Source organism: Penaeus chinensis, chromosome 23 (assembly GCF_019202785.1).
Source record: "Penaeus chinensis breed Huanghai No. 1 chromosome 23, ASM1920278v2, whole genome shotgun sequence".
Taxonomy (NCBI): Eukaryota; Metazoa; Arthropoda; class Malacostraca; order Decapoda; family Penaeidae; genus Penaeus; species Penaeus chinensis.
The window spans coordinates 5988642-6000332 of record NC_061841.1 but is presented as its reverse complement, the minus strand read 5'-3'; the positions used below and the strand labels follow the sequence as shown (position 1 = coordinate 6000332).

Below are 11691 nucleotides of genomic sequence, written 5' to 3'. Positions count from 1 at the left end.
CGAAGGAACACGTGGGGATCTAGGTGATCTAGAAGAGGAAGGAAGGGTAGGAGGATGGAAGGAATAAAGGAAGTGATATGTTAATGTAGTTGTGGAGAGGGGGGGGGGGGTTGATGTTTATATTTGAAAGGTGAATAAAGTCATTTGAAAATTCAGTTTTTGGTCACTTTTTTTACATCCTCATCCTCCTGAAAATACCACTACTACCACCACCACCACAAAAAGCAAGATTCTTTGATGAGAAGAGTAATGTGAGTCATAGCTATAATTATATTTAATTATGAAATGTGACGGGAATCGCGTTCAGTCAAGCATGAAGCACGTAAAATGTTTTTCATGCATCTTTTTAAAGAATTTTTGTTTTATTTTTTTCATATAAACTCAACTTAAACGAAAATTTTACGTTAACTTAGACTTAACCAAGAAAATAGCTGTATTCTAGACTATTTAGAAACATATCAATTGTTTAGAAACCCTGAATGTGTCAAACGAACTGGCATTCATGTCTACGCCAGACATGTATAATTCATGCTCATAGCAATGATTAATCAGAATGTGAGGCGCTGGTTGATATGTTTATATCAAGGCATGTAGAACTTACCATGTAATGCTTAATGTCCCTGAGAAATTGTTGAATGGGATGGCATCATTGCAGTTGGAGCCATGGGCTGCATACGATATAGTTTTTCGCAGAGACAGAGCAAGGGAAAGAGAGATAGAGAGAGGGAGAAGGAGGAAGAGAGCGGGAGAGAACTCAGAGACGGAAGGAGGAAAAGGGGAAGAGAAGAGAGAGGAGGAGAAAGGCAGGAAGATAGATAGAATGACATAATACAAATAAGAAGATGGATGGATCGATAGAGATGGTTAAATAGGCAAAGAGATAGACAGATGGATATAAATGGAACTTTAGAGAGAACGGAGGAGGTACATCGAAGCCAACATATTAAGAACATTTATTTATCGACCAGTAAACAAAAAAAAAAAAAAAAAAAAAAAAAAAAAAAAAAAAAAAAAAAAAAAAAAAAAAAGGATAAAAGAAACGTAAGACATCCGCTTTAGTTTTGACAAAAAAAAAAAAAAAAATAATAATAATAAAAATAAAAGACAATATCATTTTTAACTGATTTTCAGAACGACCAGATTATATCTTCAATTTCTATATTATGCAACATTCTCTCTCATAAAGAACACGAATAAGACTAATAATAAAAAAAATAATAATAATAATAATAATAATTCAGGAAAATCAACCCCCGCCCGAAGACTTTTTGACTTTGATATTATCTTACTCTTTCGTTCATGTCATCCTGGGAATTCCGTGGGAAAAGGCACGCGGGACTTAATATTTTTGCTCTTAAGTGGCGTGTATGTTTTTAAATTCACCGTTTAAGTAAGAACTAAAAACTGTAGCGGGAACCGAGTCAGGGTCAGTCTTTACCAACTGAGAATAATGTAATGTCATCCGTTGCCCACTTCATTCGGAGAGCTTGTATCATTTTTATTAACACGACATGAGGACCATCAGATTATTTGGAACGGAGCTGGTATAGTTCATAAAGCCCTATATATTCGTATATATATATTTAGCTCTCTTAATCTCTCTTCACCTTGTATTAACCTAAGCGCTGGTCAGTGGGATATAGATAAAGCTACATCGTTTGACCAGGACCCCTATATGTACATTCATGTATAAATGTATACATGTATGCGTGTATATGCATATATATACGTATATACATATAGATGTAAATATATTTATATATATGTATATATGTATGTGCACACACACACACATATATGTGTGTATGTATGTATATATATACAGATATACACACATCTCTTTATATATGTATATATGTGTATCTATACACATATATACATGCATGTATATACACACATCTTCTTTCTCTCTCTCTCTCTCTCTATATATATATATATATATATATATATATATATATATGTGTGTGTGTGTTAAAGGAACCGACGACAAGTGAGGAATATTCAGTGGATAACTCATTCAACCATACATCACCAACACCTTCATCTTGATTACCATCACCACCATGTCATCATCATCACAATCATCATAAAAAGCCAGGATCTTCACACTGCAGCATATATCTCTCTCTGACTTCAAGTTCACGAACCTAGGCACCTCCAATTATCCAGGTCCTTGAAATAACTATTGTTTCTAGGTTGTTTATTTGTGATTGTTAAGTAGCTGCTCTCCGATGGAAGTACTTTTTTGTCCCATATAATGGAATATGGCATCTCGTTTTTGTTAATGATTTATTATTTGATGCGATACGGCGTACCAATGGTTGCTTGAAGACATCATTTAGGATATTTTATGATATATTAATGTTCCTTTTTTATAATTGCTATCCTCTTTGTAACACTTTACACAGACAGCTTCAGATATCTGCTGACGGCGAAGTCGCTCAGGGTGTAACGCCAGTCTTCGTCTCGATCCAGTCCAGGTAGTAGTGGACGCGAGTGAAGGCGGCGGGGTAGCCCTTCTCACATAAAAAAAGAAAAAAGAAAAAAAAAATAGCAGCTCACTTCGAACTCGGGAGCACTTCAACTCGCCCGGTCCCTTTATAAAAGTGTATTAAAATGTATTCATGTTTAGAAATACAAAACATACGTGAACACAAGTACCGAGTGTCGTTTTATTAGAATAAAGAAAATAAAACCAGAGTGCTGTAGAGGACGGGGCGAGATGCCACGTTTTCTTTCCTGAAATTTGAAGCAATATGGCACTCAGGTATAGATTTACTTACGTTGCAGGTGCCCTGCTGCTAGTGCTGTCGACGCAGACGACACCATCGCCGACGATGTCATATACGGCGTCACAGTCAGCGTTTGTCATGACAGGGATGTCCACCTGACGAAGGATGTCGAACGTTCCACTGGCGGCTGTTGTCCCCAAAGACCTTTTTTGCTTTCGTAGATTATAATGGAACCTTTTGCATATAATTTCATTAGAATCAGTAACTGATAAAGGGCAAGAGAAAACACTAGTTCAGAAATTCGTCGGCCAGAGGAAACTCAGTCAGAGGAGCGGCCGTAGCCAGTGGGCGTGACGACTTTACCCACAGGCACATCGGCGGCAGAGAGAGCGAGGGAGGATGGGGGGAGAGGGAGAGAGAGAGGAGAGAGAGGAAAAGAGAGAGAAAGAGAGAGATATGAAACCGGAAGACAGGCAGAAGAAGGAAAAAGTGAGAAGATAAGTGATAAGAGACGAAAGAGTAAATAAGAAAAAATTACAGATATAAAAAATAAATAAATAAATGAAAAAGAATCAGAAAGAAGATACTAATTATCTCTTATTCCCATTCGCCCTTTCACACCCAGGGCTTCCCACACACGATAAGGAAACCTTGTTGTTTAGACGAAACGGAAGATCTTTCCCCATCTAAGCGACCATGTACCTTGCAAGGTCATGGCGCCTGGTTTAAAAGCAGAGACGCACATCGTAGCTCTTACACTGTCAGCAGAATGGTCAACAAGGTCGCTGCTTTCCTACTTGTCTGCGCCGCCTTCGCTGTGAGTTCGATGGAGTGTGAGGCGTAGGGAGGGAAGGAGTGGAGGAAGGGAGGCAAGGAGTGGGGGAAGGGAGGGAAGTAATGGAGGAAGGTAAGGAGGGGGAGGGCAAGAGGAGGACAAGGAGAGGCAAAGAGGATGAAGGAATGCAGGGAGGGAGGGAGGAGACAAGGTGGAGTGGGGAAGAGGACAGAGGGAGGAAGAGGGAATAAATGGAGGAAGGGGGAGAGAGCGAAGGCAAGATGACGAGGGGAAAGAGAGGGAAAGAGGGTGGAGGGAAGGAAAGGGAAAGAAGATGATAGGAAGGAGAGGGAAAGAGGAAGGAGGGAGGGAGAGGTAAAGAGGATGAAGTGAAGGAGAGGGAGAGGGGAGGAGTATGAAAGCTTGGAAGGAGGGAGGGAATGGGAAAAAAATTGAAGGGAGGGTGTGAGGGAGTGGGTAAGAGAATGGAGGGAGAGGGGGGAGAGTAAAGAGAGGAAGGAAGAGGGAAAAGGGATGAAAAAAGGAGAAAGAGGAGAAAAGGGGATAACGTTGGAAAGGCGGACGGGAGGGGGTAGTGGAAGGAAAAGAAAGGTAAAGAGGGTGAGGGAAGAAGAGGTATATTACTCTCAAGCATCAGACTTCAGATGCTATAAAATTGTCCCACACTGATTGGACCAGCTATTGCGGACCGCATTTTCTGTTGCGAGTCAGTTTTCCTTGGTTTATGGAGTCTTATTATATCTATAACATTATAATTCGAATTGGAAAAAAAAACAGACCGTCATTTCGTGTATTTGTTTTTCTATAGTTAAGAAGGCAAACAGAAATGAATGATTACGACACAGCCCTTTAACTAGTTTGCTCGTTTGTCCGAGTTGAACAAGCAGTTCCGAACGCAGTACTAGTCGTAATATCAGTGTTTTGGATACCAAGGAAAATCTTCGTCACCATCAATCGATGTCTTAGCTTTGGAGTCCCCTAGGAATCAAAATATATCCTGGCTGTGATTGTAGCGCTGCGAAAAGCTAAAATCACACTACCCTCCCGCCACAGCTTGCTTCAAAACCCTACAGCAAGCAAAACGTTTCGAGACATGGGTGCGACTGTTTCGGTGTGAATCTATGCGACCGGGAATGGGCAACATATTAGCTAGATATCTAGATCTGGAGTTTTGGCACTGACTAAATAAAATTGTTATTGCCCTGCGTTAAGAGTCCTGATACACTTAAACCGCGGGCTAGGTACAACACAAACTAATATATATGTGTGTGTGTACACGTGTATATATATGTATATATGAATTATATATATATACAAATATACGTATATATATATGTATATATGTGTGTGTGTGTGTACACGTATATATATATATATATATATATATAAATATGAAATATATACATACACATATATACGTATGTGTATATATATGTATATTCATATAAATGTGTGTGTGTGTGTGTGCGTGCGTTCGTGTATGTATTTATATGTTTATGTAAATACAATACTTAATTTTGGAACGTGATATCATTTATATTTAATTTACCCTTTCCAGAGCGGCCTGCCCCATGGGGGGAAACCGGGCCACTTGGAGGCGCGTACCAGCTCCGTGCCCAACCGCGCCAACGCATTCCAGCGGATGGTGGTTCCTCAGCAGCCCAAGCGCAACGTCAGCGGCACGAAGCGGGTTGGTCAGTATTTGGGTTTCATTTTTTTCACTGATTGTAACACAGTACAAACTTTATGAAAAAAAATGTGATTTAGTTTAGAGTTCATTATGCTTATTCGTGTTATACAATTATCATTATAATGTCATTAATGGGATTGTTATTAGTATTATCATATTATCAAGATAATGCTGCTGCTGAAAACAACAATAATAAAAAATAGCATAAACAATGATACAAAACAAGACCCACAAATCAACCAAATTACCTTCAATTTCTTAAAAAAAAAAAAAAAAAATCAAAAATCCTCTTTCACCAGAGGGCTGTGGCGTCGCTCCCTTGGCGCCGAGCAAGGAATCCAGACTGTACGGCGGCCGAGAAACCATCCCACACGAATACCCTTGGAATGTGGTGGTGTGGATGGACCATTCCTGGTGGTGCGGCGGGTTCCTGATCTCCGACGAGTGGGTCATGATAAGCGGAGGCTGCGTTAGAGGGTATGTGGATGGATATTTGGCTTGTGTTTGGGGTTTGTCTGTCTGTTTGAATCTCTGTCTGTTTCTCTCTCTCTCTCTCTAAGGAAGTTTTATTTCAGTATGTTTTATCGGGTTTTCCTCTCCTTTCTATCAAGGTTATCTCGCTCGCTCTTATTTATCTCTTACGTACACTCTTTTAATCACCTCCTTCCTCCCCTTCCACCTCAGTCATTGTCATCTTCCTCATTCACTCCCTTTATCACCTCCTATCTTCTCATTCATCAATACCCTCATCTTCTTCCTCTTCCAGGTCCTCCTTTCACCTCCCTTTTTCATCCCATCCCTTTTGTCGTCTTCATCTTTAAGCTCCTCCTGTTTTCTATCTTCTCATTAATCATCGCCTTCTTCCTCTTTCAAGTCCCCCTTTCACCTCCTTTCTTCTTGTCGTGTTCCTCTTCCACCTCCTCCTTGCTCTTCTTTTCTCCTATCTTCCCATTTGTCAACACTATCTTCTTTCTCTCACCTCCAATTCTTGCTGTCTTCCTCTTTCATTCCTTATAACATCTTCTACTTTCTTTCCATTCAAACCACGACCTCTTCTTCCTCTCCCAGGCCCTCCTTTCATCTCCTTCCTTCTTGTCATCTTCCTCTTTTCTTTCTTGTCTTCTACCCTCTTCCCATTCATCAACACCGTTTTCTTATTCTTCTCCCAGGTCCATCTTTCACATCTTTTTCAACCTCCAATTATTTTTGTCTTCCTCTTACAGCGCTTCTTTCTTCTTATCTGCTATCTTCTTCCCATTCATCAACGCCCTCTTCTTCCCCAAGGTCCTCCTTTCACCTCCTCTTCCACCACCAATTCGTGTCGTCTTCCTCTCTAACCTCTTTCTTCTGTCTCCTTCCCATTCACCAACGCCCTCTTTCTTTTCCTCTCCCAGGTCCGGCCTCCTCCAGGTGCAGTTCGGGGCCCACAACCGCGACCAGTGGGAGGAGAGTCAGGTCACTTACGAGACTGACGAGTATTACGTCCACGAGGATATCGATTTTCCTGAAATTTTCGATAACGATATTGCTGTCATCAAACTCCGTCAGCCGATCGGGTTCAATGGTTAGTTAGATGAAAGAGAGTACGAGAAAAAGGGTTTACAAGTAGGAAATGAAAAGAAAGAAGAAAAGGAAAATTAATTAGAATCTCTCTTTATATATATACCTAATATACACACACACACATATATATGTGTGTGTGTGTATACGCAAATGCATATATATATATATATATATATATATATATATGTATATGTATATACACATATTCACGTATATATATTATGTATATTATTCACCCATAGATATGATATATATGCTTATACATATATTCACATACATTATATATATACACATATATGTGTGCATATACGCAAATACATATATGTACATATATGTATATACATATACATACATATATACTTATTTATATTATACACACATACACAGACACACACACACACACACACAGACATATGTATATGTATATATATACATATACATATATATGTATATTATATATTATATATGTATATATATCATATATGTACACACACACACACATATATATATAGTATCATATCACAGAGAGCTATGATAGAATTCTCTCTCATAAAGGGCCCGATGAGCATGTGCTTGGGAAGACATTTGGCCTCCCCTCCGTGCCTCTGACGTCTGGGGAATTTAACCGGTGAAGCTCTTATTCATACTTCACAGACCTGGATGCCTCAAGATCCGTGCACACGCTTACATTCTTTTAAACATAATTACTTTTTATTTTTTTCAGTAAGATGTGATTCATTTTAAATATGTTTATATTAACATGTATCAACTTGGCTTTACTTTAAATTAATACTCTAAGATCATTCAAAATCATTCTCATTCATCATAAGTGATTAAAATTATTTGCACCCAAAATTAGATGAGTGGGACTCTAATTACACATTCAACACCAATGAAATGCAAATGTAATCATCTCATTATAAAAAAAAAAAAAAAACGAAATTCAATCTGCTTTTCACATTAGACATCACTCATCTCGTATGACTTCACGAAAAAATGCCTAAATACTTATTCAATCGTTCACAGACTACATCCAGCCTGTGTGTCTACCAAGCTACACTGATTACGCTGAGTCCGCTAACTTTGTCGACGTGGATGTGACCGCCACGGGATGGGGAATTGACAGTAAGTGATCGAAGTACAAAAGCACATGCAGCAATTAAATTTTTGATTACTGGAACGATGTTAATAGTAGTATTGATATTTTATTCATGTTCGCATTGTAGCTTCTGTATGGTCTAGTAACCTTACTGTTACTAGTGTTATTACAAATACTGCTAATACCACTATTACTATTATAATGTATAATGAAAATCTTTAATAGTACAAGCTGTAATGTATGTGTGCAATGTATGCATGCCGAGATGTTAAGAATAATTTATACAAAACAGAAAGACACTTACAGAAAAGTATACAGAAATATAAGCAAAATATTGGAAAGAATGACATCACCATGACAACTAAACTTTAACCACAATTAAACAGCAAAAAAGGAAAAAAAAAAAAGATTATATAACTTTTTCTTCAAACAGCCCACGGTTACCACCACGCGCTGCAGTACTTAAACCTGAAGACTATTTCGATCGAGCAATGCCAGGACGTCTATGGGGAAGTTATTTCCGACCTTTATATCTGCACTTCGGGCGACAGGGGTGTTGGAATATGCAGTGTAAGGGGCCTGTTGTCATAAAAGTAGTTTTATATAGTGGTTATATATAGGTGTTCATGTGTGTATGTATTACTCTTCGTCTTTCTGTCTTTTAAGTTCTGTATTTCTTTCAGTCTCTGTCTCTCTGTTTCTGTTCTTGTTTGTATGTTTGTCTCTCTCTCTCTCTCCTTCCTTCTCCCTTCCTCCCCCTCTCTCTTTGTGTGTGTGTGTTCTTGCCTGTGTCCATACATGTATATATGTATTTAAGCATATTAATACAAACATACATCAACATCTAAATCTACTCATGAATATGTTAATATATCTGTATATATACGTTTACTTTTATGTTCTTTTTCTATTATAGTTAGTATTTTCTTAACTGAACTAGACTAATGGTACCACTAGTGGACCAGTTACTAGGCAAAGTATTACATAATATAAAAAGATCCTGCTATAACTGATTCATATGCCCATCATGACATTTTTTTTCGATGAACAAGCATTTTTTTAAATATTTTAAATGTCAAAATATGTTAATCAAATTAAATCTTGGGCAAGCGCAGTGAAGGTCAGTGTGTCATGAGCATGTGTTCGCCAACGAGGGGCTCTGGCCTTCGAGTTATTGGAATTGACAAAAGTAGATGAAACCGGTTTATTTGTTGTGTCCAGTTATTTTCTATATTTGATTTCTCAGTTGCAGATTAATTACATGCTCTATATGCCATAACGCTCATAAAATCCTGCATTTTTCTCCCCGCTATTTAGCTTCAACACTAACTTTCAGCTTTGCACTTAATTGAACACAAAGGTTTAACTAAGCAAACGCCAAGCCTTTACTTAAGTGAACTCGAGTCTTTATCTCCATTCCTTTCTATTAAACTTCCATGATTTCGAATAAAACTCCAGTTTCTTAAGTTAAACTTCTAATAAGTTTAGTTAAACTTCTAATAAGTTTAGTTAAACTTCTAATAAGTTTAGTTAAACTTCTAATAAGTTTAGTTAAACTTCTAATAAGTTTAGTTAAACTTCTAATAAGTTTAGTTAAACTTCTAATAAGTTTAGTTAAACTTCTAATAAGTTTAGTTAAACTTCTAATAAGTTTAGTTAAACTTCTAATAAGTTTAGTTAAACTTCTAATAAGTTTAGTTAAACTTCTAATAAGTTTAGTTAAACTTCTAATAAGTTTAGTTAAACTTCTAATAAGTTTAGTTAAACTTCTAATAAGTTTAGTTAAACTTCTAATAAGTTTAGTTAAACTTCTAATAAGTTTAGTTAAACTTCTAATAAGTTTAGTTAAACTTCTAATCCGTTTAGTTAAACATCTAACCCTTTTACTTCACCATCCTGTTCTTTCAAACAAACCTCAATCCCATTTGATTTAACTTCGTTCACACTTCGTTAAAGTTCCAGTAACATCGACGAAACCTCAATAACATCGACTAAAGCACTACACTTCGTAATCAAACCTCCAACACTTGACTAAAACTTCCGGTCCTCCCCCTACCCTCCCCCTCTGTTTCAGGGTGACTCAGGCAGTCCTCTCAACTACGTGAAGGACGGAATCACGTACGCCCGTGGCATCGCTGTGTTCTCGGCCGGTTCCGGCTGTGGTGCTGGATATCCGTCCGGCTTCACTCGCATCTCGAAGCACCTGGATTGGATCTCGGAGAAGACTGGCATCGCTATCGACCCTTGAGGCTAAACACGAAGGAACACGTGGGGATCTAGGTGATCTAGAAGAGGAAGGAAGGGTAGAGGATGGAAGGAGTAAAGAAAGTGATATGTTGATGTAGTTGTGGAGGGGGAGGAGGTTGATGTTTATATTTAGAAGGTGAATAAAGTCATTTGAAAATTCAGTTTTTGGTCACTTTTTTTTTACATCCTCAACCTCCTAAAAATACCACTACTACCACCACAAAAAAACAAGATTCTTTGATGAGGGGAATGTGAGTCATAGCTATAATTATACTTGATTATGAAATATGATGGTAATCGCGTTTTGTCATGTATGAAGTATAGGAAAATTATATTGGAAGTTTTTTGTCGTTTTTTTTTTTTTAGAATATTATGTTTTATTTTTCATTTAAACATGCAAAACACGACAAACGAAAATTCGACGTTAACTTATACTTAACCAAGGAAAAAGTTGTATTCTAGATTATTCAGAAACATATCAATTGTTTGGAAACCCTGAATGTGTCAAAACGATTCGTGGCATTCATGTCTACACCGACATGTATAATTCATGTTCATAGCAATGATTAATCAGAATGTGAGGCGCTGGTTGATATGTTTATATCAAGGCATGTAGTACTTACCATACAATACTTAAAGGTATTCCTTTGGTCGAAGTTATATATATATACAATTTGGTTTATCTATCAATCTGTCTATCTATTTACATATATATATTTCTACACTTGTACAGATATTAAGAATCATATATCTTAATAAAAATATGGCATTATCATCCTGTCTTTTACGTGGGAAGATAGCAAGGAATTCACTAAACATTTCACATGGGGAATGCTATTTTGGTCCACGTTGTGATAGAATGCAGGGCATAGTTCATTTTATATTTTTTTTATTTAATTATTGATACGATTTAGTTGCGTAGTTTGTTGTAATGCTACATTATCTCTTCACCCAGATGTTAGCTCGCGTGCGCGCACACACACACACACACACACACACACACACACACACACACACACACATACACATACACATACACATACACACATGTATTATGCAATATGATTCCACCTGCCTTGACGAGATTATGCTGCACAAGACTTGGCTAATCAAATCCCCCCCCCCCCCCTACTATTCACTAGCCACGAACCAGATGTTTCTACACCTTATCATGGGATGCGCTAAGGACCCACTTTAATTCAAGACGGTAGTAATATCGTCTTGATAATATCCCTGTTTTTTTTGTGGGTCCCTTAGAAGCCTCCGGGCTAGTACATAGCCTCCGGGCTAGTACAGTGGTAACGTGTCGGCCTCTCATCCGAGGGGTCGGCGGTTCGCGCCCCGCTCAGGCGCGAGAAGTTGCAATTGTCGCCTGGAGGTTACTGCTGTGACTGGGCACCACGGCGGGTAAGGATTAAGACGAGTCAGCACCAGCTGACACACGTTAGCGAGTCGGCATTAGTCGACACAGGCCGGGCTCCCCTCATTGGCATAGCCCGGGCGAAGCTCAGCTTCGCATATCGGACTTATCCTTATCCCTTAGAGTCCTATGCTGCCGTTCATG

At 38.3% G+C, this 11691-nt stretch overlaps 2 protein-coding genes across 3 annotated transcripts in view; both read left to right on the top strand.

The window, feature by feature from the left end:
- Positions 1-10288, top strand: part of LOC125037592 (brachyurin-like) — a 29961-nt gene extending 19673 nt beyond the window's left edge. The window contains exon 8 of one of the 2 annotated variants that reach the window (XM_047630784.1): positions 10143-10288. The gene's annotated coding sequence lies outside the window, so the exon portion shown is untranslated. Of the gene's footprint in view, positions 1-5; positions 156-10142 lie in introns of those variants that run through there. The other variant, XM_047630783.1, reaches the window with a different exon arrangement.
- Positions 3436-10288, top strand: LOC125037594 (brachyurin-like). The gene is made up of 7 exons (XM_047630785.1): positions 3436-3549; positions 5087-5222; positions 5518-5695; positions 6613-6782; positions 7808-7906; positions 8314-8450; positions 9955-10288. The coding sequence occupies exons 1-7, from the start codon at positions 3502-3504 to the stop codon at positions 10126-10128; spliced, it is 942 nt and encodes a 313-aa protein (XP_047486741.1). The 5' UTR covers positions 3436-3501; the 3' UTR covers positions 10129-10288.
- Positions 10289-11691: the final 1403 nt, after the last annotated feature.